General features: G+C 39.2%; 1 protein-coding gene across 1 annotated transcript in view; it reads right to left on the bottom strand.

The window, feature by feature from the left end:
• MPHOSPH9 (M-phase phosphoprotein 9) overlaps positions 1 to 18,723 on the bottom strand; it is a 23,042-nt gene extending 4,319 nt beyond the window's left edge. The window contains exons 1-18 of the mRNA XM_008634147.2: positions 17,370 to 18,723; positions 16,978 to 17,128; positions 15,713 to 15,802; positions 12,301 to 12,803; positions 11,927 to 12,050; positions 11,122 to 11,206; positions 9,804 to 9,910; positions 9,266 to 9,391; positions 8,032 to 8,468; positions 7,307 to 7,465; positions 6,282 to 6,369; positions 5,246 to 5,461; positions 4,346 to 4,393; positions 3,922 to 3,986; positions 3,384 to 3,485; positions 1,698 to 1,835; positions 823 to 998; positions 4 to 100 (exon numbers count right to left, since the gene is read on the bottom strand). Coding sequence (XP_008632369.2) covers positions 4 to 100; positions 823 to 998; positions 1,698 to 1,835; positions 3,384 to 3,485; positions 3,922 to 3,986; positions 4,346 to 4,393; positions 5,246 to 5,461; positions 6,282 to 6,369; positions 7,307 to 7,465; positions 8,032 to 8,468; positions 9,266 to 9,391; positions 9,804 to 9,910; positions 11,122 to 11,206; positions 11,927 to 12,050; positions 12,301 to 12,803; positions 15,713 to 15,802; positions 16,978 to 17,128; positions 17,370 to 17,476 — 2,819 coding nt within the window. The 5' untranslated portion in view covers positions 17,477 to 18,723. The remainder of the gene's footprint in view (positions 1 to 3; positions 101 to 822; positions 999 to 1,697; positions 1,836 to 3,383; positions 3,486 to 3,921; positions 3,987 to 4,345; positions 4,394 to 5,245; positions 5,462 to 6,281; positions 6,370 to 7,306; positions 7,466 to 8,031; positions 8,469 to 9,265; positions 9,392 to 9,803; positions 9,911 to 11,121; positions 11,207 to 11,926; positions 12,051 to 12,300; positions 12,804 to 15,712; positions 15,803 to 16,977; positions 17,129 to 17,369) is intronic.
• Between the last annotated feature and the right edge of the window lie 730 nt (positions 18,724 to 19,453).

Raw genomic sequence — 19,453 nt, 5'->3', positions numbered from 1 at the left:
AACCGCTTGGGTCTGTGCTGGTCTTTCCCTTTCTCTGGAGATCGGTTTGCAACCAAAGAAGGTTCTACAAACCCAACAGTCTGACGTCGAGTTGATGGTTCTAATTAAAAGAAAAGAAGTTGTTATATTAATCAATTATTTTCAACACAAGAACTCACAAATATTCCCCCGAACTCAGCTTTTTCTCCCTCACATCAATGTATTTGTGCTGTTTAGCTCAAGTCTCTCTTCCTACTCCTGGATCAGACAGTTTAACTCATGAAAAAGGATCTCTGCAGTGTGTGAGGGAGAAATGATGCTGAGTAATACTGCTTAATAGAGAAACAGTAGAAATCAGGCCAAAAGTGTCTTTTGGGAAAGGCTGGAGGACCTGCCTGAGGCTCAGAATATAAGCTTTTAAGAAAGACTCAATGTTTTCTCTGAATCAGTGTTGTTACAACAGCTCAGTGCACTCCCACTTCCTTAATACCATTCCCATATACCACCACGGAAACTAAAATGGATGTACAGCAGCCAGAGCTTTGTTAGGACTCCATTAACATGTTTATAAAGACTGAGATATTCTTAGAAAAGGGGACATTAACTAGTCTCCAGCTTGAGACCTAACAACAACCTCTGCATTCCCCCTATTCTAAACAAATCACTTAGATATCTAACTTCGAATTTTCTTAGGAGAACCCCAAAAATTTGCATGCTAAAACTGTTTTTATTCCATCACTGAAGCCTGATGGACTTGAATGCTGAGAATACCAGAGCCAGAAGACATGCAAACAAAGAAAAGCCAGTAAAGACATGTTCAGGAAATACAAAAATAAGAGTTACTAGCTGGTGCATCTTCTTTTTCTGTCTGTGTACCCCAATCTTTAAATACTTTTCCTTCTTCAAGTTCTTTAAAGGCTTTTATAATTGGTGCTTCTGACATCTCATTTTCTTTCTTTTCTATTGTGTTTGTTGAAGAATCTTCTTGTGAGGAGTCTTTTTCCGGAGGAGAATGATGCCTTAAAGAATGTGAGGTGGTGGAAGGAAAAAAAAGAAGATCAAGTTTTGTATTTTGGGTATTACATATACCCAAACATGAACAGAATAAACAAAAACATGAAGACATTTAGTTTAAGATTTTCAGTAAGGATGCTTTTAATTTCAGCCAAGAACCCCAGAGGGTTGTGTTAAGAGTCAATTCAGGAATCTAAAGTTGAACAGTGCGAGTTTAATTTGGTGGCTCAACCTGTTCTCAGAACTAACTACGTCCTGACAAGGCTTTAGAAACTTCTAAATAAGAAGACAAACTCCCAAGTTACACCTGAAGCCTCCCACTGGTGGAAAGCAGAAGCCAAGTGCCACAGCTCACACTCAGTACAAGAGAGCACACGGTGCCCAAACCCAGAGCAGCTTTGGACACAAACACCGAGAGCAGCACAAGAGGCAGGGCAGGATTTCTGCTCCTTCACAGAATGTGCTGAAGGCTGCTCCTGTTTGTGTCACAGCAGGTGAGGGAATGAAGATTTTAAGGAATTTTAAGGAATTTTATAGCACCTACAGCATTGCCAAATTTTTTGAGAACTCTATTTAACAGGTGCAAAATCTAGAAACATGAATCCAGTCAATTCTGGATAAAATTTTTTTAAGTGTTCCACTTTATTACTTTTTAGAAGTGTTCCACTTTCCATCATCGTGGGCACTGAAGGAAACCAACTCACCTGGGAGGAATATAGGTTTCTTCCAACCTGTTGTCTTTGGGGCTTTCCTGGCCCTCCAAAGGCTGCCCAGTGAAAATGGAATATTCAGCTCCTGGTATCAACCACTTTCTCCTGCTGACATCAGGAGTTCCCAACTTGCTGTGGGAATAAAAAGCTTCAAAATTATGAAAAGCTTTGGAGTTTGGGTTTTTTTGTTTGTTTCTGCTTTGTTTTTTAAGAAAAATCTGCAATTTATTCCAGTAAACAGAAACGAATATACAATAAACTTGTAAATACTGTGGAAAAAATAACTGCTTTTTAAAACATGCTTGTAAAGTAAAAATAAAATATTTGGGAAAAAAAATCATATGTTGAGGTTTCAGTCTAAATTACACAATATGCTCAGAATGCAGAGCTCCACAAAGATCTTCCTGTAATTTAATGCTGCTTACTCAGCCCAAGGTTTGGGTTGCAAGTAGATCTCAACTAATTAAATGAAAACATTTGGTGGAGATTACTGCAGTAGTTCAGAGCATCTGATCTCAGCTTTCCTTTGGACAACAATTATTAGAATAATAAAAAAGAAAAAACAAGAAAAAACCAGCACTGATGACCTGAGAGTGATAAATATTAACTAACAAGCATCAATTAGTATATTATTATCTTGAACTATCAAAAGAAAAATGTGATTTCTATACACAGGAAAGAAGATAATTAGGAAAAAAGGATCTTGTTTACCCAAGCTATGACCTATAGGCGCTATTCTGTAAATCTGTCCTGCTGGGCATTCAATTGGAATGAGGCTTTCCTTGAGCCTCTGAGATCAGTTAGAGACAGATTAACTTCTAAATCCATATTGGCTCTTGGGTCCCCCTCCCTGATGAACATGGTCTGCCATGTCCAGGTCTTCCTTTTTCTCTTCATTGTTGAGGGGTCTGGTTCATAAAAGAGCTTTAAGCAGAAATCTGTCCCTCTAATATTTTAATACATAAATTATTTCCATCTTTGTAATCATCAATGTTTAAATCTCCCCAAAGTACTCCTGTTCAATACATCTAAATGGACATCCCCAAATCACATGAATTGTCATTTTGGGCTCCACAGCATCAGTGCTGAGATGGGAAAGACACTGAACAAGCCATAACTGAGTAATAAAAACCAAAGGGGGAAAAAGCTTTCCAGGCCTTTAAAACATAAAAAAGTCCCTCAAACAACAAACAAATAAAACCAGAGCACAGATCAACTTGAATTTCTTTAACATAAATTCCCAATTCAAACCAGAGTATTCATTCTAACTGAACTTCCACTCTACTCTCAGGATACCTGTACAGACTATACTTAGAACCATACCAAGCAGGAATCAGCCTTTCACACCACTGACACACAAAGAAAACCTCCAATGTCTAATCAGACTATGAGATTGTATTCCCAAGATCTTTGTGGAGTACAGGAATTCAGCAGAGCAGTTGGGACCTAGCAAACACTCATTTGGGAAGGGAAGAAGGGACAGTCTGCCAAGTCAGAGATACATTATCCACAGTATTTATTTGGGTTTAATAATTTCTTGGCACATCAAATCTCTGGATTACATCACATGTGTTTAATCCATTTTAGCCCATGGAGTGACCTCATCTTGATCCATTTTTAGCCAAACATGTTAAAAGCTGTTCCAAAACACATTGTTTTCATGTTTGAATATTCACTTACTTGGCACAAGAGGTTCTTACACGACTTTCACTTATATGGCGAAGTTTTAGTGTATTTTCATGTTCCACCTGCTTGAGCTGAGCTTCAAGCTTTAAAATTGTCCTAAAAAAGATGCATTATGAGATGATTTAAATGGCATAAAAGAAACATCATATTTCTTAAGAGTTTGCTCATTTTTATTCAGATATTCTGGATGAAGCAGGAGAACAAGAGCAATTGCTGTGTTTCTGTCTATGTATCTCTGTTTGCCTAAATATGGATATAAATATGTATTTGAATTTGAAGTTAAATAAATCACGTAATCTGGCCAGCAAGACAGGACCAGGAGATACTGCTGTGGAGGCAGAGGGAGTAGAAAAAAATGCATATCCTAAATTAATGAGATTTTTAGTCTGTACAAGCAACATAAAGCAACATGAAATTCTTCATAAAATGTAATTAAAATTGCAAGATCTACAACCCTCACACTCTAGGAGAAGTTGTTTAGGCCACAGGTTGTATTTCATATTGTTAAAACAATAATAAGTTTCACAGTTACCTTTTCAAATCAGAAATCTCCGTGTTTGCATCAAGCAATTTGTTTTCAGTTGTATTTAACGTATCCTATAAGGACACAAAGAAAAATGTAAAAAACCCAGAAACTACAGAAGTGCATTAAATAAAGCCCAAGTAACTCCACGTCAGTCTTGAAAACAAATACATTAAATACATCTTCCTATTCAAAGGGTCCATTAATTTCTTTGGCTTTGACTTTGCAGTATTTTTGCTGTCTGTGACTGGAAAATAATAGATTCCAGTTTCCTTCCTTTTGCCTCCAGGACTCTGAACAAGGAAGTTATCAGTACAGATAAATACGGATCTTTCTCTTTGAGCTTTTTCAAAATATTTAATTCAGCTAATTCCGTGGCACATTATCACAAAGTTTGCATGTTTGGGTTTTTAATTAACCAGTGTGTGCCTACCTTTACTCTTTCATGTTCTTTTCCAAGGGATTCGTATTCTCCTAAAAGCTAAAACAAAACAAAAGAACACACAAACCCACAGTGAGACCACAGCCAATTAACAGTTTTGTTGGCTGCTGTAAAATCATCTCAACAGCTTGTCTAACACATGCAGAAGCATTACAGGGGATACAAAATGTACTTTAATAGTATTTGTTAAGCTCTTCTTATCATCTTTTAATTGGAACAAAAAGTTATAGACAGGACAAGAGGAGACAGCTACTTAAAGAACGTATTTCTAATTTTCAAATTATTTGTCTCTAAAGAAACGGAATGAATGAACCAGTAACATTCCTCAGTGACTTTAAAAGTGACTTTGTCTTTTGAAATTTCAATTGTAAAAAAGAAGTTAAAGCACGAAATAGCTTTTCCAGCCAATACCCACTCTGCCAATCCATTTAAGCATTCCATAAAGCTTTTCCTGAAGAATCAGAGGAACAACTCCTTTGATTCAGTCTAAAATCATACACAATGAACAGTTTCAGCACGTTGGGATGAGGTATGAAAAGTTTAGTCCATCTGCAACAAGCTTAAGAGAGGAAAATGACTTTCCAAAATAATTTCATGTCATATCTTCAAAAATAAAATTAACTAAGAGCACTTAGAGTAATAAAATTCCTGAGACAGACTTTTGCAAGGGTTACCACGTCGAGTGCACACCTGCTGCCTTCAATAATTGGTTTTAAATATCCTTTAGGTCCATAGTGCCCCCCAACACCCAGCCTAGTAAGGAGTCAGCTGAGTCATTTCTGTTTCCTTAGTTGAGCATTAAGACTTTCCAGTGGTAAACTCAGAGTATTTTTCACACCCAGGACTTGCTGTCGTGCCCCTGCCAACACCATCGTCCATTTTCTTACTCACATTTTGAAACATTTTGTTTTCTTCCTGGAGCCTTGTGTTTTTATTGTCAGATAACTTGTAAGCCTTCTCAAAAGCCTCCTCCAGCTCCTTAAGCCTCGATTTCAGGCGGCTGATGGTGTTGTCCTTCTCCTTGTGGGCTGCGCGCGTTTCCTCGAGCCGCTCCTGCAGGACTTTGGAAGTGTTACTGATGGCACAGAAACGCTCCCTCCAATCTGCCTGGAGGACAGAAAACATTCTTTAGAACTTTAAAACATTCTTATTCCCTGGCAGATTGTTTATTTCAGTTCAAAGAATAATCTGAAGTCATCTGCACAGAAAGCAAGGGTATACCTGTATATAAACTATACAAGATTTTTGCTCATTTCTTTGACTTAGAAAGAATGAAAATAAAGACTAAACCCTCCAAAAATGCATGAATTTTATAGGATTTAAAATATCTAGAGGTGAGGCCTCCAGTCCATCTGACTGACTTACTTTCCAGTATAGAAAAATGTCTAAAGAAGGTCAAATTAGTCTCTGCAGGTGTCTAACTTTGATGACGAAGTGTCCAACTTTCATGACAGTGTCATTTTGACTACTAAATGCAGCTATGCATTAATTTATGCACAAGCAAACAGGTCTGGCCTAGCTAGAAAAGCTGCAAATACACCCAGAGAGAGTACTTTTGCCCCAGCATAGGTGAGATTTCTTCTATCACAGCTCTAATAAGAAAATAATTAAAACAAAATAAATAAAGAAAATTTAAAGAGAAAGGTGATAAACACATTACAGTATTTCACTCTTAGAGACTTTGTTTGATCCCTGCTAACATGGAAAAAAGTTCATGAGCAAAAGTCATGATGATTCAAGTAGGGAATCCTAAGAAACTCAGACAGGAAAGTCACTATGTAACATGGGCTGATGTTATACATTAAGGGAAAGGTTGAAATGCTAAAAATAAAGAAAGTATGGAAACACTGATCAGCTTATTAATGAAAAAGTTCATTCTTTAACCCTTTTACTTAAAAAGCAACTTGAATTAAGAACATACACTTACCACTTGCTTTTCTAGCACATTATTCTTATTTTCGAGGGCTTTTATGCGAGCACTTGCTTCATTCAGAGCTGCATCTAACTGGTCACACCTATTTATAACACACAGATTAAACCAATCTCTTGAAATCTTCAAATAATAAATCTACATTCTACAGCCTTTTTTCCTCCCCCAAGCATCCCCATGAATTTTGGTGCCCAGCCTGTGATCTCCTCCCACGATCTTCAGCCACTGCAGTGTCTCTGCTCAGAAAAGCTGTGGTGCCCTGCGGGGTGAGCAGGAAACTGGGAACACACCAATTCTGTGAAGTATTCAGCTGTCTAAATTTGCAGTATGTATTTTGACTGGCAGTAATTCTACAGAAATCACATTAATATTCTCTGTATAGCAAACATCCAAGCTGTAGCTAATGGAATACACAGCAGGGGCACACAGACTCCAGGGTAAAGCCACCAATGAATTCAGGACTGGTCCTGTGTCTCCTGTGGTTCTGACATGGAAGGTACAGAAGGGTGATGTTCACCAGCACGACAGGAGAGCACAATGTTTCAACACAGATCATTTCATTACAAATTGCTCAGGAGTACCTCTGCCTGCCAGCCATTCCTGAGGAAAGCTTGTACTGGCTCCAGCAAAATTCAGGTCAAACAAGAACTCTGGTCCAAACACCACATTTGCTGTCTAACAATAGTGAACTGATCATCACAGAAGCATGGAACAGTTTGAGTTGGAAGGGACTTTAAAGCTCATCCAGTTCCAACCCCTCTGCCATGGGCAGAGACATCTTCCACAAGAGGAGGCTGCTCAGGGCCCTGTCCAACCCCTTAACCAGAGATGGGGCAGCCACAACTTAGCAACTGCATTAAATAATGCAAAATTTATACTTAACAGGGAAATATTAGTATCATAGATGCATGAAATCTTCAGAATTGAAGAGCCACATAAACTTTTCAAGATACTCCAAACAAGGATACTCAGTCTTAAAAAGAGCACCACGTAAAGAGAAAGACAAGAAGGACAAAGAGCACCTGTCAGCAAGACTTTGATTGATTTTCTTCAGGTCCTCAGATGAAGCAGTTCTATGGCTTGACTCCAGCTGCTGTTTTAAGCTCTGTATCTCAGAGTCATAGTAAGCTCGCAGATCAGCGATGTGTCGAGCGTGTTTTTCCCTCAGGTTCTGCCTAATCCTATTTTCAATATAAGAATTTTTAAAAATTCCAGCCATCCACATGACCATACACTGCTGGATTCATTGGCACATAACGAACTCAGCATATAAATGTCTCTTACAAAACTCTACTTGCATTCAAGCTAAAGCAAAAACAGCTTTGTCATCTAAGGCAGAGAGATATTATGATTATTATACACAAATAATATATACAAACACAATACAAAGCTTTACTTTTTTACAAGCCCTCATACATGGAATTTATGCCCTGCTTTTTCCATGTGCAAATCATGGGAGCTTCAACAGCAAATGGAGGATATTTATTTTTCCTAAGTGCATTAATTCTGTGCTTCTCCCACCATTTGATGCCAAAGAGGAAAACATAACCCCCCCCGAACTTTGAAATTTTCTGCCTAAATGAACTCCCTCACACAGCCTTTGAGGGAAGGATGTATTTTTATTTTTATGTCTAAAGAGACATGACCAAGAGAACTCACATATTTTGTTTGGTTTACTACTGTTGTTTCATTTCTTTCATGAAAGTACCAGCTCTGTGACTTGCAAAAAAAAGAAAAAATTACTTACTTTGACATTACCACAGGATCTTCAACAGATGCCACTGAAAGGCTGTAATCTGGCAAACTGTTGTCAGCACACTGAGTAACAGAAGATGGAGTTAGAGTCAGTGTTTCTTCCTCCTCAGTGTTGACTAAATTATCCTTGTCAGCATCCCTGTATGCCACTGGGAAGGGAGAGCTGGCCCTGTTTTCAGTTTGGAAGGGGTGATTTCTCCACAAGTCCAAGCGCACAGCTCTGCTGCTGGCAGGGTGTGTTGGAGAACCATCTAACTGAGATGAATTACTTGTCTGTGAGAAAGAGTCTGTGTCACAATGACTTGGAAAACCGGGCTCTGCCATAGAGTCTGGAGAAAAGGGAGTAGAGTCTTCAGGAATATTGAAAAAACAGCGTCCCTGGTTCTGCTGACCTGGTTTCATATGCAGGGTTGGGTCCAACGTCAAGATCTAGGAAATAAGTTACAATGCTAAAAAAGTTGTGATTTAACTCCATTTACAAGAACAAAATTTATCTAAAGGCATCAGTAAACCATATAACATACTGCAGGTATTATACTGAATATTATTAAAATCATTTGGTAGTGACAAATAAAATGAAGGCACCTGTAACACTGAAATGACAATACACATTCCCAACAATTGCAACTTAAGTTTCTAAGTTTCCATTAATAAAGGACATACCCAACATCTGCAGCTTCCTAGAAAACCTCTGAAATTTCAGGTATGCAAACTGAAGGACTAAGATGTCTGTTTCTGTGTTGAAACAATAACTTTGCAGGGTTACAAAAGCACTTCATCAATTATCTAAATGATACAGTCACACAGCAGCCATCATTTCTGGGTTATGTACAGGACTGAGACCTGTATAAAAAACCAGATACGATAAAGAATCATTTCCACAACCTGTGCCTGCTCTGTTTCATGGGTGGAATGAACTTGTCTTGTGGGAAGCACTAGGAAAACCCTGCTCCTGCCACTGCAGTTCCACGTGCAGCTCACCAGCTGCAGCCTCAGCAGCAGCACATCCGTCCCTGCGGCATCCTCAAGGTTGTGCAGCAAAGGTGCTTCTCTGCCCAGGCTGTTCTTAGAGGTTCTTTCAAGCTGGATCCTTTCCCAAGCTTCATCCCTCAGCTGCTAAAACTGCTGTTCCAGCCTAACACTGGAGGTGGCAGCAGGGGCCAAGCCATGTGAAACCAGCCCAACATATCCTCAAGAGAGATGCGAAGTAAAGAAATCAGTGTTACCTCTGGTGGGTGACTTGACTGGGAGGAAGGCATAAAACTCTGGTCTGGCATCTGCTTGTTTTCCCTTTGTCTTTTATGATAAATATCCTTCAGTGATGACAACTTCCTTTCATCAGCAGAAGACAACTTCAACAGGCAAAATCGCTGCATTACTTTTTCTGAACACAATCCTCCACTCCCAATAGAGATAAGCAAGTTCAGGGGTGAGTTTAGCTAATAAAGCAGTTCAGAACAGGCAGCTTTATTCAATGCACCCAGCTTTAAAAAGGGTCTTTAACAAGGCACATACACCTTTAACATATTAGTCACTTTTCATCTTCTATACACATTTCCTTTAGAATGACGAAAGAAGGTCAGTAAATTCCAAGTGAGGTTAGTGGGGTACAGGAATAATGAAGAGCCAGGGTATGAGAGACTGAGATAGCAAAAGAGTTCTCACAGAGAATGTAACTTCTGGAGGGCTGGTTCTTTCCATCACAGGCAAAAAGCAAAGATGACAAGAAACTATATGACAACTTTTAAACATGTACAAGTTTACCTGAACTGGTGATACTTTTGTGGAGAAAACATCAGGACACTCACTTCTGAAATTCTCTGGTAAAGTGTGATACATCTCCTTTTCATCTAACTTCCAGTATGAAAGTCCTGATAAGAAAAAAAGACCAAAATAAAATTAAAATTACAAATTTCAAGCTCACAGCTATAGAACAAGAATCCAAAATCCATTAGTAAAATGTTATTTTGTCAGTAACAAGAATGCTGTATTAGTTATTTGCATCCACTGCTTAAGGATGTCATTAGAGTATTTGTTACCAGGCCAGGAGTTACAAGAATCTCAGTGCAAAGCACAGGCAACATAATCAGTCTCACATCACACAGCACCAGCAACAAAAGCTATAAATCAGTTAAAACACACAGATTTGGTGTTCAAGGGGCAAATCCTCATTTACCGCCAACTTGTATTTCTAATGATTCCAGTATAGCACTTAAAACTGGTACCACCCAAGGAATAATCCCAGATGCTACAAACTCTTCAATGTGTGCAGCACTCTGTAGCATGCAAAAAGACAAACTACCAGGACTAAGAAGGATGGCACAAGAGGAACAGACACAGCCTCAATCCCACTTCAATTTCTTATATGTGTCCCTCTCTCAGTGGCTTGTGAAGAAGCAATAATTATACACAGTTTGCAGGGCTGCATCTCTGTGCCCCTGTTTGTTACTGAAATGAATCCACCCTGTTATGATCAAAATATGTGAATTAGTTTTCTGGCTTTGATAAAAAAACCACAAAAACCAACACTCCCACACCCGTGCAAACCCACCAACAACCACCCCTCATATATACCCCCAGAACAACAGAGCCAAACCATACCAAAACACAAAAAAAGCAACCCTCCCCCCAAAATTAAAGAATCACCATGTTACACACTGCATTATTTTGTTCTTGTCACACAATTATTGCATCATGTCCTTGGCTTACAGGAATTCTGCCTCTATTACCATGAACTCCTGTAATTACCACACCATTGATGCTAATATTTGATACCCTACCATGACAGTAACAGTAATTCCATTATGAAACAGTTTTATACACCAGGTTTAGCTTTGAAATGCTGAGAAATTTGGAAAAAAAAAACCCAACTGCTGCATGTCCTACATCTGCCAGCAGCGATACACAGGAGGTGCCATCAGTTTGAAAACAGGAGCAAGAAGCAGAATTAATGCCACAGCAAAGCTTGTCAGTGCTTAAATCCTCCTCACTTCCCTGAAATTATTGGAGATGCATTCCAGTAAGAGTTTTAAAAATGAGAATTCAAAAGAAAGGAAATTTAGGTACAAGAAATTAACTATACCTGAAGCTTCTGACACTACGGAATTCGGACTTTCCTTCGGTTGATTGAGGTAAAAAGGTGGCAAAGCAGCATCAGTAAGGTTTGTCTAAAATTACAATGGAAAAACAAATTCAGAAGGAAAATCACAAGGCAAGGGAAAAAAAAGCAAGGGTATAATTTTTAAAAATCGCATGTAAATGTTCTTAGTCTTTTTAAGCAAAGAGATTTAATACAATTATACAGCATGATCCAAACCTACAGAATTTATATTGAGGGTAATCATAGCCAAAAGTGGAACTAAGCTAAGGCACATAATTAAACTGGTATATCCTAAGATGTGCCTGTGCTTTTGTCCTGAGCAAAGTGGTTAATGCCTTAACACACAAAGAATCCCATGTGCCAGAAGAGGCATCACCAGCTGAAATCAAAGATCCTTCAAATATTACAGGGCACAATAAATTACCATGACCTGAGGCCTCAGCTGAGAATGTGGTCGTTATCTCTACAAGGAAAGAACATGTGCCACTTAAGGATGTGTTAAGACAAAAATTAGGCAATGAATAAAGTAAGATAAAATAGCTATGTGCCTAAATATGGAATGATCCAAGAAGTAAACTTTGCCCACATGAACTTTAAATATGTGAATGGGAGCCCAAATGCTTAAAATATGAAAGTATATGCTGACTGAGAACATGCTGTAACTCTGAAAAAATACCAGTTATAAGAATAGCATTAGAAAAACATAGTGAAATAAAGAGACTTACGTTCTCTAGTGGTAATCTAAGAATAGCATTAGAAAAACATAGTGAAATAAAAAGAGACTTACGTTCTCTAGTGGTAATTTCTTCACTCTCTCATTTTCTTGCATAGAGTTCACACACTCTTCATCTGCAGTTACTCTTTTTGGTTGGGTTTGTTTCAACTTTTGTGCCCATGATGTTAGAGATTTACTAGATGGTAAGAAACACACACATACACCTTAAAGTATTTCCCCCAAACACATCTGCAACAGCTAAACACTTGAGATGCAGATCTGCATGATTCAGAAACATCAGGCTAAATAAATGTATTTATCTGCCAAGCAGCAGAATATCAAGAGGTTCCATTCAACTCAGACATGTTCCTGGTGACCCCCAGCTTTTACTAAATGGGAATTGTCTATAATAATAAATTAACACATTTGGGAAGCTTATCACTTACCTGGCTTTTTTCCCACGCTCATCTTCATCGGCTTTACATTCAAATTCAGCGGGAAAAACTAAAATGTCATTCCTTCCTGATGAACAGTTTTCCTCTGGTTTTTTTGCTAAAAGTTCTCTTTTATTCTGAGCTCTGCCCACAGCTGCATCACTGTGCAGCCCCGCTCCGTGGGCAGCGTGCTCCATGCAGTCCGTGCCCTGCTGCCTGGGCTGCCCAGGGCTCAGCTCGGCGGTGGACAGGGTGCCGTAGCCGCTGTTCATCGAGGCCTCGCTCCCCACACAATCCTGCTGCACATCAGAGGCCTCTGGCTGCGTCTCCCCTTCGCTGGATCTCAGCTGGCTGGCAATGCTCTCCTGCTCCTCAAACGCCTCCGAGCGCATCCCCATTGGGCTCGGGAGGGATGGAAAGGTGTCCGTGAGCTGGGCAGGCAAACCCCGGCTCCTGCTGGCGCCCCGAGTGCTGCTCTGCAACCTCACCAGCTGCTTTATCTCATCCTGAATCAGCTGCACAGAGGAAAAGGCACAATTCCCATGAGGTCCTGCCACAAATCACGTTCCTATTTTGATGCATCTTCGATTCATGTTATTAGTGGGAGATTTAGAGTACTTATTCCATGTAACTCCAAGTTTTCATGTGCAGACATCTCATGCATAAAGTAGATAAATACATACTGTGCATAACAGTAAAATGTCCATGGGAACAATCCTTAATTCCATGCAGTGAATTACGAGTCTCAGTAGTCATTTATTCATGTAAAAAACATGCATGAATGTATTCACTAATTGCCCTCAGAACTACAGTTACCTACCAACCAGCTAAAGAAATACCAGCTATCCAGGTGTTTGCCTAAACTTAGGTCTGAAACACTTTTTCACTTGGATACACATTTTTAAAGATTGCAAGGATGCTTTAATTTAAGTATTAACCATTATTATGAGAATAGGAATAATGTACCTCTGCAAGATTATTTGCATAACACTCGACTTTAAAAACCCAATTTAGAGATTAAGCTATCAGGTTCATATGGTACAAAGTTCTACCTTTTGATTGTTTTGGTGTCTGATGGAGTGGAGCAAACCTATAACTGGATCACCAGATTCAACAGGTCACTTACTCCTTTGTCTACAATGTCTGAAAATACTTATTTCTGTATATCAGCTAAGTAATTTTAAGTTCTAAGTTTTACAGTTGTGCACTGGCAATACTGAAACAGCTCTGAGAAGTAATTCATGCTTTTGCCAAGGGCTGTGAAGAGATTTCACATTTGTGCCCGTGGCCAGCACCTCTGCAGAGTTCAATTGAGATTACTGAACTGCAGGAGCACACAACTCTTGCACATGACAAGACAGAGCACAGAACTGTTTCCAAGAACGTATTTCAAACTAATTCCCTCAGGAAAGAAAGAAAGAAGAAAACCTGCAGTAATTTTGAGGACATGGAACTCATGTTTTTTCACAGAACTGTACATTACTCATATGTGAATAGCAACTGGAAAGCACAAATTGAACAAAAACGATTTATTCTCTTAAAGTAAGAAATAAAAAAGAAGACTTAACTTCAGAGGAACCTACATGTAATGCTAGTCAGGATCAAGCCTCAGATTTTTGATTAACTTGCCATAGAACTAACAATTGAATTCCAGCTCAGTCCTTCTATGCCAAAAATAACAAACAAAAAACTTGGGATTAAGTTTCCTTCCACTACAAAGTTTTGTGTTCTGCTATTGATTTCAATCATGACTGCAGCAATTGTTTGTATTTTAATTCTGTGATCCAACTCTGTCAGGAAGGTAAGGAAGGGAGAACAGAAGGGAAAAAACAGAACTGGAGTGGGGAAAAGAAGATCAGATTCACTGCTGACATTTAATCTTTGTCATTAATACCCTGTGCAGGGAAAGTGAAAGGCTCCTATTCCAATTAAATTGCATTTTTACTTCTTTTTGCATAGTCACAAATAATTCCAAGAGATGAAAGAAAATGGGAAAAATAAGAAGTGCTTTCTACAAGTTTGGGATTGTAATTTTGTTTTTAAATTCTCTTTGATAAAGTCTGATCTTGGGATGATCCACAGCTAGTGACAGCTTCTCCCTGGCACACTTGTCTTCTGTTGCATAGATCACATAAGCCAAGGGCTGACCCCACTGATTCCAAAAGGAACTCAAGGTCTTTTGATCCCTATTTTCATATGGATGAAGATTTTTATAAGCACAATTGGTCCTGAAACCCAGCACAGAGGAAACCTGATCTCAGAATCATGTCAGTGCTGATGCAACATCTTGCTATTCTACCACAAATAGTAGATTATTACTGGTTTTGTGTCTTTTTATTACTCTCACTAGAATGTGTTTCAGTGTTTTCACTAGGTCACTGGCACACCAGTGTAAGTTTGGAATAGCTCCATTTATTTTCTTTAATGCATTCACACAAGTCAGTTACAGCTGTTGATTTTGTGTTTAGTGTGGCAATCCATGCAGTTAGTAAGTCCCTGCTGACACCACACCCTCAGCTCTTCCAGAGGTAGCCTTTCCTATTAAAAAAAGACAAAAACCAGCAAAGCCAACACAATGGATTAGTAAAGACTATGATCAGCAACAAGTGAATCAAACCACTACAGTAAGAGGAAGGAAATACAAGGGTAAGGAAACACTGGTGGGACAAAAAGAACAAGATGAGAGGGAGGGGGGGAAGTTGGGGAGGTGAGCAGGAGAAACAGGAGATAGGATAAAAGGACAGTACCTCTTGTTAATTCAGTTCAGGAACTGTTGATTACTACTAGTGTGGAGGGCATCAGGAAAGGGAAGGGAAAAACAGCAACCAAAATGATGAGGATATTAAGCGTTATATATTGATAGTATTACTGTCTGTTATATATACATATACATTTCTTCTGTTCTAATGGATAAATGTAGTCCAGCAAAAATATGAACCTTCACATGGGTTATTTTTCATTCTTAGAAAGGAGACTGTTCAACTGAAGGTGAAAGAAGTGTTCAGCTATTACAGTGATGGCTTTCCTAGGCTATATACTGTTTGGATGAGGGGATGAGAGGTTGTATAATATTTTTAATCAAAAGAAAGCTATATTTTCTCAAAATTAGAAATTATACAGTCTAACAGTTAATAAAAACCACCTTGTACCTATAAAATCCCATTATCATGTGAACATTCTGAACCAAAAGTTTGTGAAAACGACACAACTGAAAACAAATGATCCACAAATCACTTCTGAAATGGTTCCTACCAGTTACTTTGTTAATTAGCCAAGGCTGTCTCAAATATGCATCCTTTAAACAGCACTCCAGTCATCCACTTCAATTAACTGCCTCTCTGCATTGTTTTGGAGGAATGTGGAGTTGGAGGGGGAGAAAAAAAACATTCAGCCTTATCTACCTCCATGAACAGCCATTACTTACTTGGATTTGATGGTGGAACTGCTCTTGCTGGGCAACTATTTGTTCCTGACATTGTTTTTCTACCAGTCTCAATAGCTGTAGCCACCTTGTCTGTTAAATCACAAAGTAAAACAATTAAAGCACAGCCATATTGCATCTCTTATCTTTTTCTCTGGCTACAAATAGTTTTGCAATCCTATACTTGGGTGTTGACACAACACAAAGTTGAATAACAGCATTGTGGTTGCCCACCCCACAGTACATCCAGCCCCCACCATGCCAATCAATGGAAACTAAAAGTAGGAACAGCTGCCAGCAAAGAACAGTGAAATTCTGGAAAGGTTGATTCCAGTTCCATTAATTACAGGCAAATCTAAAATTGAGAATTAAACACCCCTCTGTCCATTCTCTTCAGTAAGAAAGTCTTTCCCTCAGCAATCCAGCTGAAGGCCATGATGCATAATTACATAGTGGAAACTAAAAGAAAAGATAACTTCAAAAAAATCAAATGTACAGCATTCCTGAAACATGGCAAAATCTGATGTTTAAAAGCTATTTGATGCTAATGTTTATGGACCCTGGTGCTTGAAGCACAGGACACGGGACACAGACATCAATATTCTGTTCCTGGAGGTGTTAAAGAGAACCCAAATTAAGCATCTGTCAACACACACTTGGATGGATCCCAGCCAGAAAGCTCAAACATTCTGCAGGAACAAGCCCATGGTATGGAAAACTGATGTTCCTTATGATGACTAAAAATAATGATAAAAATGTGAAATACAAAAGGACAAAAAATATTCAAAAGAGTGTTTGGGAGAATTAGTTCATTGAAACTACATCATTATTTTTGCGTTGGTTTAAATCTGGAAACAAACTAATCACCTACACATCTTTACAAATGGAAACAGAACCAGTTTCAGAAAAAAAACCTCCTAATTTCTAGGATAATTTCAGACCAGTTCAATGTGCTACAATTTTAATGGTTTAAATTCTTCAGTTCAAAAACCTGCTATCTTTAAGTATTGTAACTTTGGGAAAAAATATTCAGATCCATATTATAAAACACCAAGATATAAAGATAAAATATTGTAAAACACTACGATAACATTGCAGTAAAATCCAGCCAGGTGATTAGTTCCCTTATTGTAAAAGGCTCTGTCCCATCATGAAGAATAAACACATATGCAGGTCTTTCTCCTGAAGTAGCATTAGGTTCATCTTAAAAAAATGCAAAGCAAATACATTAATACCAGCTTTTAAAAATAAACCTTAACATCAAATACCTCACAGTTCCTCACAATTTCCGAGTCAGCGTGTCCAATGTTCTGGATATCTTGCATAAAGGAGGCAAGCAGCTCAACAGAATCAGGCTTTAATGAGGACCTGGTATTCCCTGAGTAACCAGAAACTCCATTGGGATTGGATGAAGGACTTCTGGTGAAACATGAGGAAAAATAATTATTTATTGTGTCAGGTGTGCAACACAGTGGCCAAAACAATACACTACATAGGCTAGACTGCCAGAAGAGAATTATACACTCAATTTACATTGGAACTCTCATCATGTTGAAATAAAAATTTCACCTTAATACAAATATTACTGTGAAGGCATGCTAACTAAGCAAAACCAAAAGAATAATAAAAACATTTGCTAGTGTTTCCTTCAGCACATTACCTGTTACAATTCAAATTACACGCAGAGCTGTGGGTGTTTCTGCCATCAGAGTCTGCAGAAGACGAAGGGGTTCCTTGTACAGAATTCACCACATCGCAGTTTTCCATATCTTAGTCCCAAGTATGACATCACCCTGAAAACAGAGAGGAATAAGCATCACTCTCTTTCTTTAAAAGAACATTTGACTTTATTGTGTGAAGAAATAGAAATGGAATCGAAGAGACAGTTGTTTCAGCCAAACCACCCCAGCAAGTGCAAATATTCCAAAAACCAGGCTCCCTCCTTCCCCTGTGCTACCCCTGCAAACAGGAGCTGCTCAGTCAGCCTCGTGCCTGCTGGGCCTCCCACAAGCCAGAGAGGTTCCTAACTGTGCATCACACATCCAACACCGGGCTGTAAAGGAGGTCTGAATGCAAAACATCCCAGGTAACACCATGCTGTTTGGGTGGGACTGGTTGTTTTTTTAAAATCTGGGGCTCCGCAGACCATCTGCAAGGTGTGAGATCTCCTATTATCAATGTATTGAAATGTGACTGAGGATCTGAACCTTCACTGGAAGAAACACACTCGCCAAAAATAATAAAACTGAGACCAACTGAGTTAGACTGGGGTCGAGCAATTCTGCCACTTCTGTGGGTTAATATCTGGCTTATTTTTTTCACAGATCACTTGTTTCATTGTTAATATGTAACATTAATTCAGAAAGCTTTGAAATTGTTTTGAGCTACATTTCTGACCAATTAATAAAACAACAACAAAAAAAAAAAGGAGTCAAACGGGAATCCCACAGTGGTTAAAACCAGCAGGTGGTTAACTGAAAGCATCATAAATAAATAAATACACAATACTTGGGCCATAGTTTTACAGCACTCAAAGCAGAGTGGCTGTAGAGAGACTAAAATATTCTTCCAGTTTGCATACTTTCACTAAGAAAACCCTTGAAGTACATTAATTATTCAGTTCTTACACAGGTCTTATTTCAGCATGTTCTACACCCTGGTGAATTCAGCCTGTGTTCTAACACTGAAGAAAAACCTTATGATCATTTCAGGGATGGAGAGCAAAAAGAGACATTAAGAAATATCATCTTGGTAGTCTGATAATGCCAAGAATAACTTCCTGCTGCCTTCAAGAAGCACAACACCTCCAAAGCACAACCATTCCTCTTTACAGTGCTTACAAAGAACTGCTGATGTGTTTTACAGATTCAAGCTTTTATTATTTGCAAGTACAAAGAGATGTATCTCTAACAGAAGTGTTAGAGATTATTTTCACCAGAAGGAAACTAATGAACAACTGCCCTATTTTTCCCTGTTTTACTGGAGCCTGCTTGGCTTTAGCAGGGATGTTTTTTAGGAATGTTTTTCAGGTACTCACTATCTCCTCTGGGTAGGGCTGAAAATGCCAGAATTGGAAAGAAGTTATCACAGACACACATTATCCCTCTGACAGAGCTTCTTGGATAAAGAAAAGAAGAAAAACACGGCTTTTTTCTTTTTCTAGTGGTCAGAAGTCAGCAAAACTGGGAGGTTATCAGGCCACTAAGCTGACAGCTAAAGCCGAGGCTGGGAGTGTCACTGGAGCTGCTGGATGGGGGCTGCATCAGTCACCCCCGTCTCCCCAGGATGGAATCATGGGTGGCCTATCTCAGCAGCACAGCAATGGGTGGGACTTAGCTGTGACACAGGCTCGTTTCATAACCTCATTAGAAGTCTGTTCTCAGTAAAAAAAAATATTAGTGAGCTGTAACTGTGCTGCGGGAGCACTGTCATCCATCGATCCCACAGCACAGCACGGTCCTTACACGGCCACGTCGCTGCAGAAAGGGGCACGGTTGCAAAAAAACAAGCTGCGAGGTGTTTTAACTCAAAAATATCGGCGCTGACTTCGATGCAAACGCCGGCGCCAGCGCAGACACACAGCCCGTGAGGTTCTGCATCGCTTCCTGAGCCAGACCTGATTCCTTCCGATCCCTCGCAGATCCCTAAGCGGTGACAGGGCACCTCGGTGCTCCCGCCGCCGCCAGGCCCCCATCTCCCCACGGACTTTGAGGGACCCGCAGAAAGCACAACGAGCCCCGCGGC

This window comes from Corvus brachyrhynchos, unplaced genomic scaffold (genome assembly GCF_000691975.1).
Source record: "Corvus brachyrhynchos isolate BGI_N302 unplaced genomic scaffold, ASM69197v1 scaffold114, whole genome shotgun sequence".
In the NCBI taxonomy this organism is placed as follows: Eukaryota; Metazoa; Chordata; class Aves; order Passeriformes; family Corvidae; genus Corvus; species Corvus brachyrhynchos.
The sequence above is the reverse complement of the archived record's forward strand: the minus strand, read 5'-3'. Positions and strand labels throughout refer to the sequence as shown.